This window comes from Apodemus sylvaticus, chromosome 19 (assembly GCF_947179515.1).
Source record: "Apodemus sylvaticus chromosome 19, mApoSyl1.1, whole genome shotgun sequence".
NCBI lineage: Eukaryota > Metazoa > Chordata > Mammalia > Rodentia > Muridae > Apodemus > Apodemus sylvaticus.
Genome location: NC_067490.1, coordinates 43,414,315 through 43,435,690, shown reverse-complemented (window position 1 = coordinate 43,435,690; position 21,376 = coordinate 43,414,315). Strand labels below are relative to the sequence as shown.

At 42.7% G+C, this 21,376-nt stretch overlaps 2 protein-coding genes across 2 annotated transcripts; both read right to left on the bottom strand.

Annotated features, from left to right (window-relative positions):
- Positions 1-13,971: 13,971 nt before the first annotated feature.
- LOC127669497 (dual specificity protein phosphatase CDC14B-like) lies at positions 13,972-15,648 on the bottom strand. Its single transcript, XM_052163504.1, is given in 3 exon segments — positions 13,972-15,323; positions 15,326-15,405; positions 15,483-15,648. Coding segments are annotated over 3 exon segments (1,473 nt in total). The 3' UTR covers positions 13,972-14,096.
- Positions 15,649-18,604: 2,956 nt separating this feature from the next.
- On the bottom strand, positions 18,605-20,092 carry LOC127669206 (sperm motility kinase 2B-like). The gene has a single exon (XM_052163086.1). It carries the CDS (start codon positions 20,090-20,092, stop codon positions 18,605-18,607), a length of 1,488 nt encoding a protein of 495 aa, XP_052019046.1.
- Between the last annotated feature and the right edge of the window lie 1,284 nt (positions 20,093-21,376).

Here is a 21,376-nt window from a genome sequence, read left to right as displayed (position 1 = left end):
AGGGATACAAATTGGAAAGGAAGAAGTCAAACTATCACTATTTGCAGATGATATGATAGTATACTTAAGTGACCAAAAAATCTCCACTAGAGAACTCCTACAGCTGATAAATAACTTCAGCAAAGTGACTGGTTATAAAATCAACTCAAGCCCAAGAATCACAAACCAATCATTTCTTAGCATGGAGAGCCTGTGAAATGTGAGCCAATTGATTTGTACCACTCCATAGCTTTTAGGCCAATCAATTTAAATTATCAGAGCCCAGGCTCAGTGGACCAATTAGTTTCCTATTTTCTTGAATGTCTATAGCTGCGTGAACTCCTGCATAGGGGTAATGGTATAAGCAGTTCACAGGAGCAAGATAAGCTTAGCCCATTTCCAGTTACCTTGTGGGGCCAGGATCACCTATTCAAGGCCCTTCTGCTAGGTCTAAACAAAGGGCAGGCTCTGGAATGTGACCTTTTACCTAGTTTCTAACAAAGCGAGATAGCATTTTAAACTTCTGACTTCTTGGGGTCATTAGAGTTAGGCTGTATTATTTTCTATCTTTTCAGCTACAACCCTGAGTTATCAGTTTTAAACTAACCTTTTATTACCAACATTATACCATTTAAATCATAACTAATAACTTTTAACTCTATAGTCAAGATATGTAAAACCATATACCTTTAAGACCAATTAGAAACAAAAATAAAGTGATTACACAAATCTCATAAATTTAAGCCAAACAAAATTTTTCTTCTTCTAGCTGTAATTTCGAGAGAGAAAAAAAAAAAAGCACTTTAAAGCCAAAATCACAATTGTAGAGATTTTAAGAGAAATAACCATTAACCCAGTTGCCCATAGAACTTGAGGCTGGTGGCCCTTTAAGAAGCAGCTTTTTCTCCAGTTGTGTTTGACTCCTAGTTGAGTGTGGGGCAATTTAATTCAGCCTCCTCTGCGACTAGATGAAGAGATAAACCACCAGCAGATGACGTTTTTACCATTTTTTTCTTTTCAACATAAACCACAGGACAACAATCATTCAAGCAACAAAATAAAGGGGACACAAATTGACATGTGGACACGTTGGTGTGCACCAAAGACATAAAAAAGGGAAGCATGCTGTACAGTACTAAGAATATCTCCAGTAGGCTCCACAGAGGAAACAGGACCTCACTATATTTCAACTTCTCCCTAGGTGTACAGAGCCATATTGTGGTGTCATGCCACTTGGTAGGAACTCCACGTTGACCAAGGTGAACTTCCTCTCCCAGACTTTGTTGAGAAGGGATTCCTGTGCAATTCAGGATCCTGCTCCACCTAGGGTGGAGCACTCAGAGTGAAGGTGAAGTTCATTGTTCCCCCAGGTCTACAAATTCCTGAATTAAGCAGGTGACCCACCCAGCTGCCTGAGCAATGGAGCCAAGAACCAACAACTTCCCTGGAACTCAGCCCAGAGTCTGGGGGGGAGGGGCTTGGCCAAACTGTTAAATGGTCTGACCTCCATTAAAGTTGGGGCCTGGATTGGTAAACTATCGTCCTGGCCCTCTTTCTTTTAGCTGCTTTCCCAATCCATCCCTCAGTTTCTGTTCCAGGAACCCAGTTCGCAGTAGCTACAGAATGCAACATAATGATGCCCAACGTGGGGCTGGATGCGAGATTTCCTGAGGTGACCCTGTCTTCGCGAAGCTTCACAGAAAACGGAAAAAGATGGTATCCTGCTCAGTGAGCAAAATAGGTGCTAGAGGATACAGACTAAGTAAAGTAGCATAGACCCAACACTAAAATGCTTAGGGAAAAGACAGTGGAAAATGGGAGAAGAACTTTATAGGCATTTGTCCACAGCTTTAAGAGCTGATTCAGGCAAAAAGAAAAGGGTTTTAAAATAGGCATATGTCCACAGCCTCCAAAAGCTGCTTTAAGAAAGTTGGAAAAATGAGAGCATAAAAGAGAAGGAAAATGGACATAATTGGATACATAACACGTGTGCTTCCCTCTCTGCGTATCCTTGTTTGTCCTCGATGCACACTGTGTCTACATGTATGTTTATGTACTATACATGGTGTTGTGTGAATGAGCGTGTATTTGTTTCATGTTAAAAAAAATTGGTAAAAATTTCATCTGTGGGTGGTCTATTTTTTAGTTTACATAGCAGTTTACATAGCAGAGGCTGATTTAAGGTGTCCTGCACTCAGCTAGGAGTCAAATATAGTTAGAGAGCTGCCTTTCAAAAGAGCCAGCAGCCTCAAGTCTATGACAAGTGGGTTAATGGTTGTTTCTCCTAAAGAAAAATCTCTACAATTGTGGGTTTTGGTTCAAAGTTCTTTTAATTCTCTCAAAATTACAGCTAGAAAAAGGAAAAATTTGTTTGGTTTAAGTTTATGAGATTTGTGTAATCGTTTTATTCTTGTTTATAAATTGGTCTTAAAGGTATAAGTATATTTTGCATGTCTTGACTATATAGAGTATTGGCTTATAAGTCATTGGACATGATTTAAAAGGTATAATGTTGGTAACAAAAAGTTAGTTTAGAACTGGTAGCTCAAGGTTACAGCCATCTCAAACAACATGTGGCATGACACAGGAAATACAGGCCTCTAAGATGCTTTTAAAGTGGCATGGTGTTTTGTGTGAATCTTATCCTAGAAATTGGACTTGTGGGGAATAGGATTTAAAATAAAGTCTCTTCAATTAGTTATACTGTCATACATTTGAACATAAAAACTGGCAGACAAACCTTGTGCTATAAGAATGATGTGTTTGCCATTGATTTTAAAGAAAATAGATTGTTTAAAATTGAGATTTGCTTCTAAAGTTATAGTTATGCTCTATTATTGCAAGAAAAAATTAAGAGTTACAATAAAAATTCCCAGTGTGCCATTGGCTGCAGTTTGCAGTCTAGTTAAAGGCTCACAATTCTTATCTTATTTTGTAATTAAAATGATTTTAAGAGTGATACAGCTGTGGCCATTATAGGCCTATTGCCACTTTTCCACAAGTGTATTGACTACAATGGTAGAAGCAAAATTTAACCCTCCAAGATTAAAAAGGATATCTCAGTGGAAATTAAAAACAGCTAGTAGAATTTTTCCGGGAACCCTGCAATTACAGGTTCCTTTTGTTATTTGACCGTCATACAAGTCTTTGCAGGACAGGTGGGTTTGGGTCTGGGGTTAGACAAAAGGCTCAGAATAGAAGATACTTACATTTGAGGAACCTCATACAATGTCCTTGCCTAGGGCTGGTGGGTGTTGGACAGATAAAAAATTTACATTTGAGTTGGTGCAAAGCTCAGAGCTTCCTCAGTGTAAGCTTGTGAGGAACTGCTTTTGTCTTGCAGACCCCACCTAGGGAGTGTTTGGCCAAAAGAACATTCTTGACAGACTTATCCAGGTGTGGTTCAAAATGCAGTTCAAAGGTATGAAAGGTTAATGAGGCTATGGAGAACTTATGAAGGCATTAAAATTTGGCCTGCCTACTCCATACAAAATTATTATAGATTTAAAGGGTTGTTTTTTGCTTTACATTCTGATAATTATAAAAGCATTTGCTTCAAACTTTAAAGAAACAATAAAGCAATTTCATTAGAAAGTTTGTGCCTCAAGGAAGGGCTAATAGCCTTACCTTATATGAGAAAAAATGTTTTGTCTCTGCTTCAATACAAGAAGCTAGGATCTTAAATATTTCAGTGTATGTTGTTCATAGAATTTTATTACAGGCCTTTGCTTTTAACTGTGGGCTTTTAAATTTTTAAGTAAATGATTTCCAAAAGATAGAATAAATTAATTGGCTAAGACACCGCTTTAAGCTTGCCACAAGAGGATTTAAGCCTCTAATGTTTTTAAAATACATGATGCAACAATCAAATTGATTATTATTGATGGTTGATCTATTACATGGCAAGCCTTAGGCAAAATTAATAATTGTTATCCAAAAGATAATTTGTCACAGTTTGTTGTTATATTCCTATACATACATCCTATAAAGACTACAACAACTGTGGGAGTAAAGCTCATGTAATTGGATCACATGCTTGTTCTTTTGAGTTTCTCCCTCCTTCAGCACAGATAATTGACTTGGTCATTGTAGTGCCTATTTTTAAGATGTTAAATCAAGCTTTTAATAATATATATATATATATATATATATATATATATATATATATACAAATATATATATATATATATTGTTCCTTTATTTAATACTGCTAATTCTTAATTTTTACATTTATTTATGCAAACGTAATTCAAGTTAAAAAATATATGTTCTTTAAATGACTGTCCTCTGGATATTTGAGAGTTGATCCAAAGGCTGGTTAGACAGCCATGGGAGCTGAGCTCTTGCATTTTATGGTTGTGAGCCTAGAAAGATGGCTCAGCCTTTAAAGGCTAGGCCCTCTATCATGGAGTATTGGAACTCGGATCCCAGCAACCACATGGTGGCTCACAACCACCTGTGATGAGCTCTGACGCCCTCTTCTGGTGTGTCTGAAGACAGCTACATTATACTTATATATAATTAATCTTTTAAAAGGTGCCTGGACAAGACCCCTTAAGGCAAGGCACATAAAATTTGTATCCCAGACAGGCTATATAGAAACAATCGGATGTACAAGCATATTATTTATATCATCAAAGGCTTAAAAATAATTTTGTATTTTTGTGCACATCAAATTATACAGATTTGTTCTTGATGTCTTCAATTTCTACCTCTACCATATAATGGTGTTAATCCTAGAGAACTTAATTAATTATTACAAATAAATGATACTCATATTTCTAATTTAAAAAATTAAGATATGTGCATGTGACTAATGATTCATTTTTGGGCATTCTAGTTGCAACTGCTCTAGCAAAAAGCAACTGGGAATGGTACGCTTATTTTCTATAATTGCATAGTTATTGCCTATGTTATGCTATATGCTTGGTGTTCCAACTTGGATTAGAACAAACAATGGAACTGGACATTTAATGAATAAAGGTTATTCATTTGAGATGTCTTTGACAATTTAATTGTTTGTTATCCTCAAAGACGAGGTAATCTAAAACATATTTTAAAAAACAAAAAATTATCTTCTTAAAAAAGAAAAAGAGAGGGGAAATTGTATCCCCGTGCATATCATTTGAATTATGCTTGTATATTTTTAAGAAAAATTTAAAATTTGGATGCCAGGCAACTCCCTGCTGAGTGTATATGACATCCTGTAACGAGGCATACTGATGCCTGGGTGAAATGAAGGAATTCACTTATTGACATATGCCATGATTCTGAATTAATATTGGGGAAGAAGGCATGTCTATGTTTTTTCCACAGAATGCTGCAGAAGCATGCTAAGCTGCCAGAGTGATTGGTGTGGCATGCTGAAGATATGCTGACTGTGGACTTGCTGAGTGCCCAGACAATGGTAACATAAGAGCTATATTGGGTATATGTTCTCGACTTACTTTAATTGTCAAATGTCCCAGATTAGATAAATTGCCTTGCTTCAAGCTTTTAGACATTGTGGGACAGAACATGGAGACTGTTAAACTATTTTAGAAAAAATTTAATCTAAAGAGGAGTTATAATGACTCTCCTATATCCTTTAATGTGATCAGCTGACTTTTCCTAAGAACTAACAGCTTATCTCTTGATACACAAAGCTACCTCCCCCACCCCACAGGCCAGGCTTTCTGCTTTTTTGAGTTGCTAATTTGCAACTGAATTGGATACCTCAGGGGCATCTGCAGAGGAGTTAATCCTGTTTCACCTTTAACACTTGACCTTGTTAAGCAGACTGGCTGTCTCCACCCAGGCTCACCTGGATAGAAAGATTGAGTGTCTGTTAAAGACACTTGCAGACCCCCTGGCTTCAAAACTTACACAAGTGGATCTCCAAAAAGGGAGCCATATAGAACTCAGATCTATGTGTGTTTGTTTATGAGCAAACATGGGCACCAGTGAGAAGTGCGAGGCAAGGCACCACATGGGGAGGTGAATTTCTGCCTCTGAGTCCCCAGGAAGTACACCGAATTGCATAGGGGTTAACGTCGAGAGGCTGTCCTTAAAATAATAAGGGAGCCTATTACCCATCCTCTGAAAAAGACATCATACAATACTTAAGAGGAATTACGGTCAATGCTTTCCCTCCCTGGTTAAGGCCTGTCATCTTATGACAGATGTTTATCCACTTGTTTTCTACCTCATTTTCAAATTAATAAAAAGGGAGGAAATATACAGAGCCATATTGTGGTGTCATGCCACTTGGTAGGAACTCCACATTGATAAAGGTGAACTTCCTCTACCAGACTTTGTTGAGCAGGGATTCCTGTGCTATTCAGGATCCTGCTCCACCTAGAGTGGAGTGCTCAGAGTGAAGGTGAAGTTCATTGTTCCCCCAGGTCTACGAATTCCTGAATTAAGCAGGTGACCCACCCAGCTGCCTGAGCAATGGAGCCAAGAACCAACAGACTGGAACTCAGCCGAGAGTCTGGGGGGGGGAGGGGGGGACTTGCCCAAACTGTAAAATGGTCTGACCTCCATTAAAGTTGGGGCCTCGATCAGTAAACTATCGCCCTGGCCCTCTTTCTTTTTGCTGCTTCCCCAGTCCATCCCTCAGTTTCTGTTCCAGGAACCCAGTTTGCAGTAGCTACAGAATGCAACATCTAGGAGAGTTTTAAACTCCATTTTCCTTCTCTCTTTCTCTCTCATTATTCAACCCTTCCTGAAGCAGCTCTTGAAGGCTGTGGACATACACCTATTTTCAAACCCTTTTCCTTTTACCTGAAGCAGTGCTTGAAGGCTGTGGACAAATGCCTATAAAGTTCCAACCCCATATTCCACAGTAAACCTCTAAGCAAGTTCAGCGTTGGGTTTACACTGCCTCACTTAGCCTATAACCTTTTGTACCTATAGTTGCTCACCATGCAGGATACCATCTTTTTCTGTTTTCTACGAAGCTTCGAGAAGACAGGATCACCTCAGGAGATCTTCTTGTATCTGGACCCACGCTCCAGGCACCATTCTGTAACTACCCGAAGCTACTGCAAACTGGATCCCTGGATGAGAAGCTAGGGTTAGATGGGGGTGGGAGGGAGCAGCAAAAAAGAATGAAGGCCAGGACAACACAATTGCTGATCAAGGCCCCAGTTAGTTGGAGTTCTGACAATATAAAGGTTCTTAGGCTGAATCTCTTGAGACTCAGCTCAGGGTGTGTTGGCTCCACAGTTCCACACTGCTCAGAAGGTAGACTGCTTGATTCAGGCAACTATAGGTCTGGCAGATCAAGACTTCAACTTGATCCCAGTGCTTCGCCCGGGCTAGACCCAGGTGTTGGCTATCAGCGACTCCCAAGTAATACAAAGGAAACTGCATTGTTTTTTCGAGAACAAAGGGTCAGACCCTCAAAGGGTGGATTTTAGCTAGCCCCAGGCCTGGGGGGAGGGCACAGCTCCTGACACCTTAAAAATGGCTCATTACACAGCTGCATTCATGTTGGGGGAAGAAGTCTTCCCTCCTCAGTTATGTCTCTCTGGAAACATCCACCAACCTTGGCAAGAAGTGTGAATGCTAAGTGAATCTACATCCTGTCAAAATGACTATCAAACTTAACCATCACATTTTCTATGTATAATAGAGAAAGAGAAAAGAAGGAGAAAGAGAAGGAAGGCTACAGAGAGAGAGAAAAGGCATGGAGAAGAGGGAGAGGGAGGGAGAAAGAGAGATAGAGACAGAGACAGAAACAGAGACAGACAGACAAAGACAGAGACAGAGAAAGACAGAGAGACAGAGAGACAGAGACAGAGAGAGACAGAGAGACAGACAGAGACAGACAGAGAGACAGAGAAACAGACAGAGAAAGACAGAGACAGAGACAGAGACAGACAGAGACAGAGAGAGACAGACACACAGAGAGACAGAGAGAGAGACAGACAGAGAGAGAGAGAGAGAGATTTTTAAGGAATACAGCCCTGCAGGCTTTATTTAAGACTTCAGACTTGCAGAAATCTAAAGTATAAATTTATGTTGTTTTAAAACATGAAACTTGTGGAGACTTTAAAGTAACAGGCAAAAGGTTCTGAATGGGGGACGGGTATTGGAGGGACACTGAAATGGATCAGTAGGGAGTGAAGAATTTTTTCATGGAAGTTATTCAAACTATGGACAGACAGAGGCAAAGGCATAGCTGTAGCTCCAGAGCTCTTTCAGGACCGGGCCCCAGATACAGACTGTGTAGTGGGGACTTTGAAGAGAGGAAATTAGGGCCTCACAGCAGAAGTAGGGGTGTCTTCTTATGTTTTCTGAAGTTAGAGGATGTCTCACAGTAAAAACATGTAGCCAGGCTTTCTAATTCCTAGGCAGGAGGCAGAGATGTTGGTGGGATTAGGATGTTTGGCTTCTAACACCCCTTGTGATGTAAGGTGTCTCCTCCCCCTGTGGTGTAAGATGACTCCACCATTCCCCCTTCTGTAAGAGTAACCCTAATTAAAATGCCTCTCTTTAACATGCTCCTGACATTCTAAGTCAATACAGTGAGTCCAGAAACAACAACAAAAACAACAAAGGAAAAGGCACTTGCAACATGAAAGGAGGTCATCATTACTCAGTGCCCTGGTGAGTCTATACATAGAAAAACGGAAATACAAATGAAATCATTAAAACTCATGAAGTACAGCAGGGATACATGATCTGTGACAAATGGACAAGTCAAGTACATGCCTATATGCACAAATAAAAGAAAAAATCTGTGGATTAAATCAAAAATATAATCCTTGCAGACTAAATACTTGATAGCAAGTTTAACAAAAACTATCATAAAGTTCATCAAAACTTATGAAATGAAAGAATGTAGAGAATAGAGAGACATCCCATGTTGTGGAGGGCTGAGCACTTTTTATTGGTGCTTTTAAGAACCAATCAAAACCTGCACAAAGGATCTCAATAGAGAGGCCATAGACATGACTCCAGAGCTAACAGAGTCCAATGGGTCTGCACAGGCTGTTGGTGACCCAGGAGACATGGTGCAGAAACAGGAAGTGAGAGCCTATCAGTGACCACAGGTTCCATCACACTTCCGGAGTGGTGGCATTCCACAGGAATACACCCAGGAGGCATAGACTCTTAATTGGCCTCCCGCCCACAACAAACCATGGGGCTGAGGGAACAGCTCTGCCAAGGCCACAAGATAAGAGGGCAGCAGAGCACAGCACAGCCCTGGTCACCGCCATCTTTGCTGAAACATCCAAGATCAGGGTCCTCTGTTTCTTGTGCCTCCTCCCTAAATGGTTCTCTGAGATCTGTGACATGAGGCTGGTGACAAGGACACAGTCTCCTCACCAACTGTAGAATCAGTATCAGCAAAGCCAACTGCTCCTACTAAGTAGGAAAAGTGGCATCAGTTGGTGTCAGGGAGGCAGATAGGACACTAACCCAGGAAGAGAGAGACTGTCCTCAAAGAGGTGCACAGACACAGCTGGCAGCACCATGGGCTATGCTGGTGATAGCCAGTGTCCCATTACCAGCCATAGCCAGAAGGGGCACACACACACACACACCAGATTACTATGTTCAGCCTGGGCTCACCTGTGTCTGGATCAGTTCATGCCAGGCACCCCTGAGGTGGACTGAAGTGTGAGGCTCCATCCAACCCTGCCGAGCTGAAGGGGTGCCTCCCTCTGCCAGGTTGTTCCCTCTTGGGCTCTGGGAAGTCCTTCACACAACAATTCCAGGTGTCATCTGGGTTCCTGCTTCCTGGAGGCTGCTGCATCAAGGCCTGCCTCTGCTGGGACCAGGGAAGGGGACTGGTAGACTACTGAAGGCTGTGCTGCCCATGTACAAAATAATGATGTCATTTGAGAGTTACAAACCTCATCGGGAGGGCACTGATGCCTGGATTGTAAATTTACAGCAAAAGGGAGCCCTTCAGTCCTAATCCCACATCCTACCTGACCCTGCTCTGAGCTGCCGCTCTATGAAACCACTTAAGGGAGAAATTGTAGTCCCAAGGTGTAGTCAGTTGCAGCTTGCTCTGTGGTCCCTAGGGCTGCGGGTAGGTAGAAGATTACTCCGGTGTTCTTGGTGGGATCCACACAAATCTTTCATTACCTGGTTTTCTGTGCATCCTCCCTGCTGTGCACAATTGCAGAAATATCTGCTGTTTGCCCACTATTTTGTGTCTCTGCCCATCTCTAAACCGGTGTCCTTAAGTACAGACTTGTGTCAGGAATTCTAGGGTTTGAGGGTGTGGGGTACAGCAGGTGCTCAGAATATTTTTTTGACTGTATAATATTTTTAATTATACAATTGTAAATTATACAATTTCTACTATTTAGTATTTTGTATAAAACCATTTTACAATACACAAGATTTTTCAAATGCAATAAAAAGTATCAAAAACTACTTATGTGCCAAGTTTACAGGCTATGGTGAAGCTTTATCTTAAAAATACCTTCATGAGAATAAACATCCAACCAGTTCTCTCTGCTTTTAAAAATATGATTAGAAATATACAATTTAATAAAATATCAAGACAATGACTGATCAAATACTGACTCATCAGTAACATTTAAAACATCACTTCATCTGCACATGAGTGTACAATAAAGTCTTCAAACAATGGATGTAAAACTGCAGTACCGTAATCTGACGGAGGTGACAAACGTGACTACCCACAGTGAGTTCTACTCGATCATCAAGGAGGTAATTTCTTACACAGTATAGGCAATCTTTTAAACATATCTGTAGTATTTCCACTCAGAGGTATGGGGAACACTCAGATTAATGGAGAAATGCAAGAGCAGTGGCTATTATCCTCACTAGGTCACTTCAGTGGGAGAGAAATCTTAAAATAGTTTCTATTGTTTTTTTTTTTGTTTTTTTTTTTTTTTGTTTTTTTGTTTTTTTTTTTTTGAGACAGGGTTTTCTCTGTGTAGCCCTAGCTATACTGGAACTCACTTTGAAGACCAGGTAGGTCTTGAACTCACAAGAGATCTGCCTGCCACAACTGCCCAGCTTTAAAAAAAAAAAAATTTAAGGTTTCTGACTGCTTTCCAAAATGCAAGTAAGAATCTTTAAAAAAAATATATGAAGAAAAGCAGCTGATGTTTCCAGAACACATACTCACTTGTCACAGACAGCTATTCAAGCTAACAAAGGCCTGAGGAATTCCAGCTACAAACTACCCAGAAAGCTGGAAAGGTCTACCAGACCTGATTATGCTCAAAGAGCCTCATGAGAACACTTGGGAAGCCTCTAAGACCTGTCAGGGCCCAAACCAAGAGGTAGAAGCCACCCAAGAGGGGAGCAGTGGGGCAGGGCAGGACTATGGACGGGGCTAGGTTTTGGGGGTCAAGTTAAAGCTGGGAAGTTAAGGAGGAAGAGCAGCATGTGGCTATTTAGACAAATACTGCTACCTTTGAATGTGGTGCTACTCAGGGTCCATCCTTCTTACCTCAAGGCAAGAGTTATAGCTGGGCCTCAGAAATGTATTAATATGTGTATACAGTTCTGAAGCCCAGCTTTACAGACATTCCTCTTTTGGACTCTGGATAGTATAAGTTCCCCCAAAGCATCAAGGGCACCTATAAATATACTGTTCTAATTTTAATTCTATTGGAAGAGGACTTGATGTACTTACAAAGGTATTTAAAGTTCTTAAGTTAATGGGGCCCCTCCACCCAATATCTACTGATTCATGCTCTATAGTAACAGGGTCTTCTATCCCAGAAATTTCTGGGTAGTTGTAGTTTGGGGAGAGGTTGTCCACTAATCCCAATGGGAAGGACTTTCCATTAATTTGATCAAAGACTTTCTGGGTCCTGGATGTTACCAGTCAGTTGCTATGCAGTCCTCCCCAGACAACATCAAGTAGGTTTTCCTGGGAATGCATCCTCACCAACTCACATTTCCTAAGTAACTTCAGCAAGGGAGTTAAATCCAGGGAAGAACCACAGTGGCAGCAACTCTAGCTGGAATGGAGCTGCCAACACAAAAAGCACTGTGGTCATCTCTGAAGCCCAAACTTGTTGACCACCAGCCATTGTGGGCAGGCCCTGTTCAACTCATCCTGATACATGAGAACAAATCTAGCTTAGTTCAGGGAATGAAGTCTCCTTCTGTCTCTTAAGTACCAGGCCTAGCTTGTTCAGGGAAGGAAAAAAAATCACCTGAGAAGCTTCTATTTTAGACTTAGGCAGTTTGATTTAGCATTATTGGTAAATGAAACATTTGTCCTACCTAGATCTTAAACTCATTCATATCTAGGGATAACAAACTTTACCTTAACTGTCTTTTCCCACTGCTTGAAAGCTATGTGCTGCCTAGGGAGGGGCTCTTTGTGAGGATTTACACTGAATCCTCAGGCCTCCAATCCAAGGTCGGCCAATGCAGTTTGAGGATAGGAACATTGAGGGGGGGGGGACTCATTCTTTCAGTATTTTTACATTAACTAGACTTTAACCTGTCAATACCAACTATAAGGAAGGCAGCTTTTCCAAGTGAGATTGCTTGCTCACTGAGACATTCATCTGTCTTAGGAAGGCATTGGCTGTCAATGGCTTTCAATATTGCATTTCTCCAGTTTCTAAACTGGGAGAGTCAAAAACCATTAGCCTCAATTGTGGAAGTAACCAAGACAACTATGAAGTATTTTCTAATTATGGGCTCTGTCTTTTTTGATTTTTTTTTTTTTGGCAGCAGATAAATTCTGGTTTTAAAATTGCTTCATGGCATGGGTGTTGCTGGCATCTAGCAGGGAGAAGAGAAAAGGCATGCTACAGTTTCTAGTCATATTCCCTAACCAAAGGCAACAGTGAGTTCTCATACACAAACAGCCTAACTCCAGAAGTAAGTGATTGTCACTAAAGTCAAACTGTGAATCACAAGGAAAAAACTCCACAGTGTTACAGAGAAAGACTCTACAAAGGGTTAACAATTTTGGGACTTTGGGGTTGATGTTTTGTTTTGTTTTGTTTATGAGACAGGATTTCCTTGTGTAATATTGGCTGGCCTTGAACCCAGAGATCCACCTGCCTCTACCTCCCAGTGCTGGGATTAAAGGCATGCACTACTACCGCAAGGCTCACAATTTTATTGTTAAAGCCACCATTATTTAGGATGCTTTTCCAAAGAAAAATGCTAGGGTTGATGTTTTGGTTTAATGTAATGGAGTAAACACAATTATAACGAGACTGAGCAATCCAACAACATCCCACCTCTAAAGTCTCCATCCTAAATGACACAAGGGAGGATTTGTAAGAACCAGTTAACTGAGAAAGGGTTCCAATGCTCTCATCAATATCCTCTAGCAAGTTTTTGGTAACCGTAACAACATACAACAGTGTTTAAAAGCAGTGTTCACAAATTGTTAATAAAGCACTCTTTGGTGAAAAACAAGAGGCTTGGGTAGTTCACGCAGTAAGCATCACAACAGTATTAACAAGAGGAACGTGAAGCTGATTGGACCAATTCATACCTTAAGATGGAGGGTCCCACTGGGGGGATGGTCACCTCGTTCATCTTTATAAACTGCAAGTCAGGGTCACAGGCTGAACAAAAAAATAAATACCTAAAAGCTCTCCATCAGATCCTCCACTCTTCTGGAGGCCAGCAGCGAACATGATTGCCATCACAGGAATACACCTGCACCACACTCACCAGACAGCTCTCTGGTGGCAGAGGACAGGGTATTGACACCTGAGACTAAATTCACAACAGCAGCTTTTGTCCAACTTGAGATTACAAAAGCGAGAGTCAGGCCCTCAAATGGTTCAACCACAACCCGGAGGCAGTGAGTGGATGAGAGGCCAGTGACATTTTCTTCATCGAATGAACTTCTTATGTGGAAAGAAGCTAAGGCCATTGCAGAGTCTGCTTTGTTCTCAGACCGATTGGCTAAATCCTTTGGGGGGTTTTCTGTTCCTAGTCTTCCCTGGAGTGCCGGTCACCGGTTTTTTGTTTTTGGTTTTGTTTTTGTTTTTTTGTTTTTGTTTTTTTTTTTTACTTTAACGTAAGACTGTCTTAGTCCTTGAAATGGCTGGACATAAGGCCAGCATGGGCATTTGCTGCAAAGCACTCCTCCTCCTCCTCTCCCTCCAAGGAGCCAGGACAGCAAACTATCTGTCAAAGGGTCCAGATGGCTACTGTGTTCTGAAGCCATCAAGACAGAACAGCAGGGTGGGAAGAATGTAGTCACACACAATCCACCAGATGGCAACACTACACAGTGCAGATGTCAGGGCAGCTAGGGGACATGTGAGGGGGATAGCGCTGGCTTTCGGCTGTCTCCGGCTTTTCAGGGCCCGAAGTCTGTCTCCTTGTGTCACTCCACTGACTTCATCATCATCACTATACGGCTCAGGCTCTTGATTGTCTTGATTCTCAAGCCCATTTATTGAAATGTCATCAACATCCGAAAGGTGTTTGGAGAAGTCTTCTCTGAGGGGTCCGTTCTCCTGCCCTCTTAACGTCTGATGGAAATAGTCGCCTTCCAGCCAGAGGCTTGATTGTTTCATGACCAGAAACTGTTGCTGGGCCCCAATCACTGAGCCAGGTCTACAGATTCTGAGCCAGGCAATGCTCTCGGCTGCCGTCATCCTGTGATGCTTCATGAGGTAGCAGCCTATCAGAGTGCCTGTTCGATCAAGACCAGCTTTACAATGCACTGCAATGGCACCCTCGACATTTTCACAAATATCCAGAAATTCTTGGACAATTGCCTCAGCAGGGGTGCTGCCATCCGGAAAGAAAAGATCATGGTGATAAAATCCAGCATCCGTAAAGCGCTTAGCATCATACATCCTTTTATTCAGACGAATAATGGTAGTTACATTGTGATTCTTAAAATATGGAATATAAGTCTCCGGAGAATGTTGGTGGTAACCACTTTCCAGCCTGGATCTTGAATGCGGCCCACAGAAGGTAAGAAACCGCTCTGGTATTATCCAGTTGAAATCTCCATTTTCTGCTTTTTCATAGTGTTCATATTCATCAAGGTTAAATGAGTTGAAATTAAAGAAGCCATACTGCATTGCCTTCTTTACTGCGTGAAAACAGTCGAGAAGTGTAATGTAGAAACTGCAGCTTCCGTAGGCAGCATCTCTGAAAGGAATATAAGCTGTATCTCCGAAGATTAAAGTTCTATACGCGTCTTCTGGTGTCCTTCCCAAATATATAATCATATAACACCCGATAAGGAAGGCAGCATTCGCTTGCTTTCTCTGATCAGTGCCGGTAAAATGGATAATTTTCTTCCTCAGCATTGTAATGGACTTGAGCTTCTTATTTATCTTGCAACAATATCTGTAAACCATGGCGAGATTGAGTGATCCAAAATCTGCATAGAAGTTCTCATACTCTAGCTCGTTTTATCTATGCTGAAATAATGTCCGTTTGATGCACTCTTTGGTCTGCTGTAGAGAATGGCAAAACAAAGGCGATTCGGATCACCTCGGCCATCAGAGGGGTCCCTGTGCCCTCTCATCTCAGGACTCCAAAGCATCTGGAAAGCAGGGCAAGGGAAGGACCTGGCGGGTCCGTGATGTCCAGGTACAGGTCGTCCTGCTCCAGGCGGTGCAGCTCCTGCGGCGTGGAGCTGCAGCTCTTCTTCACTCCAGGAGAGGAGGACCAGCTGCAGCATGAGCAGGGGGGCGCGGTGGCCCAAGCCGAGCACCTATCGCTCTCAGGCTTCATGGAGGCAGCCGCAGCCCGTCAGGTGACCGCGACCATGGCCTGGGAACCCGGCCTGGGTCCTCGCACTGCGTCTCCCGCCGCCCGCGTCCTGGGGACCCCAGAGCGCTAGCCGGTGGCTGGAGCAAGGCGCGCGCTCCCTGCAACGCTGCTGCCAGGGCGTCCGAGCTCAGCAGGCCGCGGCTCCCGGGACCCCCAGAAGCAGTTGCTCAGAATATTGTATTAGTGGGATCACCCGCAGAAGGCACCGCCCACTCCTCTACTATGCACACGCCTCTCCTTTTCCCTGTGGGCAATGGTGAGGAATGTTGATGGGACTGTGCCCACAGAGGCTGATGTGGTTCAGTCTTTGCATGCCAGTTATGAATTTGAACTATAGTCTCTTCTTGTTGACTTGGGATCACACTGTGCAGCCCATATTGATCTCTAAGTCATGACTTCCATACCACAACCTTAGAAATGTTGAAAGAGAGTCTTATCAATTTGGATGAGGGGTCTTAAAAACCCTGCAGCCTTCCCTGTTTTGAGAAGTTCCCATCCTCTACACAGCACTTAGCAGAGGGGGCCTTTGGAAAGGGATTGCAGGTTGAGATCCCTCACCTTAGAAGTAGCTTGGCTCATTTATGAACACAGTGCTTAAGGGCAGGAGAGGACACGTTTATAAAAACAATTCTTTGTTTTCCTAGACTGGATACTGTGAAGCAAACAGTTTTAACACAGACTTCCTGCTGTGATGCTCTGCCTCTCCATAGGACTAATCCGTGGATAAAGGACCCATTGGCTCTGAACTCAGAAACAGTGCGTCAAAAGGAAACTTGTCTTTATCACATGATTAGCTTGGGTGTTTTGTCACAGCAATGGAAATCTAATGTGGAGCAACACAGCTAATGCTGGAATATCCCTGATGACACATGGTTCAGATACCTTTGCTAAGTGTTTGTGGGAAGCATTTGGAGAAGTTTGGAGATGCAGGCTGCTGAAGAACTGAGCCATATTCTAATAGAGCAAAATGACATCGTGATAGAGTCTTGACAAGAGTGATAGGACTGAGGATTCTGAGTGGAGGCAGACTAGAGGATACGCCTAGTGTAATATATCCTGACAAACAACACACACACACACAGACACATGTACATGCACACATACATGCATGCATGCACACATGTGCATATACAAACATGTTACAAACACATGTGCACACACACATAAAAATGCATGCACAGACATGCATTCATGCACAAACACAAGTGCCACACACCTGTTCCCTGAGAACTCCTGAGGCAGAATCTATATGAGGTAAAGAGTGCAGTTTAGAGAAGGGTGTCTCCTGAAGAGATTGGTGACATAAAGAAGCCAAGGGCTTAATACCAGGCTAACTGGAAAGATGTTGTGAGGGCAGCTCAGGAATCAGAGACCCATCAGAGTGATGGGTGAATACATGAATTGCTTCAGGGCCTGTGAGATGAGGTTCTCTAGGAACTAGTAATCTGTCAGGTACGATAGAGTTTGGGGTTGGCATTGTTAGGTGATGTCCCTGTGGCAGAGCACATCTGGTCTGGGTCAGAAGAGCTTGTCCTCTCACAGACAACATCACTTCTTCTCTCTCCCAACACACATCCTCCCTCTGACCCAGCTCTGACTCATTCCCGAAGGACACTTGCCTGTGATAGGACATAGGGGAATAACACTGCCCCATGGATCTAAAGAGGAAAATGTCCCGACAATGACAGTGAACACATTCTATGATACAATTATTGTCCTGTGGGTCAAGATGGAACTGTGACTTCTCACAACCTTGGGATACAGCCCATGGCACATCTGCAGGAATTTACAGGGTAACTGTACTTGCCTCTGTGGAAGTGGGTCAAGCTGATAGAACCTAATGTCCTCCCTCATCCTTCTGTCAATGCTTAGTGGGTCCAGAAGGAACCAAAGTCCACACTCAGTTCATACCCTTTCCCCCTTCGAGTCCCTGAAATCTTGGTCCCTTCAAAGGCATTTTAAAAAATATGTTGATTTTCTGTCTGAACTTATTCTTCCTGGGGCTTTTGAACACCACAGGGCCAATTTTCATACATAAATAAGTTGCAGGATAATATCAGAGGTTATCTTTCACAAACATTTATTTTATTCTCAGAGTTTCAACAAACACAATACAATTCCTAAGATCCTCTAATATAGAGGGGCAGGAATGTGCACACATTGGAGGTCTCTGATGTGACCTTGGGTAGGCAGAGGGGCTCCTATCTCCACCAGCTTTGGATAGACTGTCAGCCCCTGCTCTGAGCACTGATGCCTTTGAGGTGGCCTCTGCCCACCTGGGATATCTTCATTTGCTTCCTTCTTCCTGGCTGGACTCAGGGCCATGAGAGAAGCCTGACCAACCCTGAACATGATGGATTTCCACAAGGCTCCCTCCTGATGTCCGTCTACACATGGGTCCTCTCCAACACTGTGACTGTAGCATCCGGCATCCTCTGGTGATCTTCTAAAATGCAACAACACACATGGAAGGGATTCTGAGAAGCTCAGCTGCACAGGGCATCTCTCCAGCTGTGGTTACCTTTTTCCACACTGTTTCCCAAGCTGCCTGTTCCTCTCTGAACTTTATCCCCACATCTCCTAGCTCCCGCATAACACCCTCTCCTCCCTCAGCATCTACTCCTCTTTCTTTGCCTACTTCCTCCTCAAAGCAGGGTCAGTACCCAGCTGCTGTCTCCTAGTTCAACGTGCAGAATACTCACATGAGATGCCTTCTGGGATGCTAGATCTGTTGGTAGGTTCAATTTAACCAACATCCCACAGTGTCTAGACCTACCTTCCCATGCATCGTAACATATACATAAACAGAAGTACAATCTGCCAGTTCACACAGACTGGAGTAAAATAGATACATTCAAATACAGAAATGTACCTGGGCTCTGCCGGATGCCTATTCTCCAGACGCCCTCGCTTGGTTTCAGTTCTGGGGGGAGACCCTCCTCTCCCCCAGGTGAGGTTGCTGTTGGGATGGAATGCAACAGCACAACTTTCTTAGTGCATTACTTATCTTCTTTCTCCACCACTTAAAGCCTCTGTGTCTCCTGCTTGGGACAGTCTTGTCCTTTGCTGAGGCACTGGGGTTGTCATCTCTGGTCAAATTGGAGCTGCCGGTCACGTAAGGGACACTGGTAGAATGGCTCTCAGCGTGGCTCGTTGTGGGTGTGGTCTGCAGAGTCCTACCTGGAGGAATGCCAGGCCAACTGCCTCTCCTCTGTCTTCCCTGAAGAGTCTTCTGGCCAGAGACAGAGCCTTCACTCGTGGAGGAGGTCAAGCATAATGTGGATTCGCTTTCTCTCCTTCGTCCCACTTGGAAAGAATCAGGATCATGAAGGGAAGGGAAGGGCGTCATCAAGGGATTCATGGGCTGGGCACGGGTTGGGATGCCAAACTCCTGCAGGGCCTGTCTTCGCAGGAAGTAATAAGTGGCCATAGCTTCGTTGTATTTTCTCTCCAATAAAGACTCCTTTATTTCTTGGGCTTTGAACCCTAGGTGTCCCATGGCTTTTATAATTGCTGGGTCAGGCTTGAGGTGGAACAGTTCCTGACAAGGATCTGGGAATCCCTCCGAATCCTCTGTCAGCCAGGGATGCAACATCACTTCTGCAACCGTCGGCCTATGCTTTGGATTGGCCGACAGTAAAATACTAATCAGGTCATCGAGTTCTATTGATATGCCAGATGGGACAGGATACTGCCCTGACAATATCTGTCTCCGCAGCTCTGGGACCTTCACGGCATCAAATGGCACTCTGCCAGCAGTCATATAATACAGAGCCACTCCAAGAGCCCATATATCCACCTTGGGGCCATCATAGAGTCTCCCAAGGACCATCTCAGGAGGAGCATATGGCAAAGTCCCACAGTGAAAGTTCAGCTTTTGCCCCGGATTCACTAGGGTGCTGAGCCCGAAGTCGATAAGTTTTATCACACCTTTCCTATCTATCATTATATTCCCAGGTTTCAGGTCGCGATGGATGATACCCAGGTCATGACAGTAGCCTATAGCACTCAATATTTGTTTAAATATTGTTCGTGCTTCATCCTCCTGCAGGGGGCCAGCATGATGGATGTAATCGTACAGCGATTCCCCCTTGGACAACTCCATCACAAGGTATATAGTCTTCTCAGTCTGGATGACTTGTTGGAGGGAGATGATGTTGGGATGATTGAGCCTGGTCATAATGTCAACCTCCGATGTGACGGGATGGTGCCTGTGCTTTTGCTTGTCAATCATTTTAACAGCCACAGGAGTGCCTGTGAGGCGGTGCTTGGCCAGCTTCACTGTGGCGCAGCCTCCATGGCCGATGGTGTTTAAAACTCTGTATTGAGAGTGGAAACTCTCTGCTTCAAAGAAGCTGGAATCAGATCTGAGATTTTCTGATTCCTCTTCACTCCCAGACTTCATTTCGGGAAACAAAGTATAAAGGATACCTAAGAGGAACAAAAAAAAGGAAATGAAAGGAAGAAAGAAAGCTATGTTGAAAATTAAAATAATGAAAAATAAATAAACAGACAACTAAAACCAAACAAACATGACAACCAGAGCAGATATCCAGAAAAGCTAAACCACAAACAAAGCCAAGAAAATCCAAATTCAAACTTAGCAGCACAGCTCAGCAGCACTAAGAATGAATATTACTGATTGTGTTAGAAGAATAAGGTACAAGGAAATAGATAAATGATAAAAGAAATTAAAAAAATTGACAAATACAATATCCAAGAAATATGATATTAAATGTAAAAAACCAAAAAATGAACTCCAAACAATCAAAACTACATAAAAGCTAAAAACCTAGAGATTAAAACAAAATATAACATACTCATCAAATTTCCTAGAATATGCAAAGCACTAAACAAAATATTATGAAGAAAAAGTATTGAATAAGTGGAATAATTGGGATAGAAATCTGAAAAGGTTTTTCTCAGAAAACTTGGAAATTGATAAGAAATATATAGATATGAATACAAATCTTATTATTTAGCATCCTTGACCATCACGGAGTTGATAACTAAAACTAGTCTAAGATTTCATCTGATTCAAATCAGATGTCTAAGGCCCCAATGGTGGTGTCAGTGGATGTGGGGGATGGAAACACTCACACACACTACACATGGGAGGATAGAAGAGGTTTGACCATTGTAAACAAATGTGTGCGTGTTCCTCAGAAAACTAGAACTGGATGTGCCATGTGATCCAGCTAGCCCACTCCTGGGATATAGTCACGGAACTCTGTTCCTGCCGCAGAGACACTTGTTCCTCCATGTTCAGTAAACAGCCTTGGTGTCTAAGGAAAATGTGGTATTACACACAATGGAGTGTTGTTCAGTTGTAAAGAAAACAGAAATGATGAAGTGTTCAAGTACAAACATGGAATTAGATGATTAAGTGAGCTACCCAGACTCTAGAGAACAAAAATGGCATGTTCTCATTCAGAAGCAGGTCCTTGCATCAAATCTTCAGATTAGTGCAGCTCTCATAGTTCAGAGAAATTTCTTTGTGCAATGACACAGAAACCCGCAACTGGTCAAAACCTGGAGAGTAAGTGTTAACAAAGTGTTCAAACAAGAGCCAGGATGTCTACATGGAACCTTTCTCTCTCCCTCCTTTCCTCTGTTCCTCTCTCCCTTCCTACCTCCCTTTCTTTCTTCCTCCACGGCTCAGGTACTAACATGGTAAATGGGAATAGAG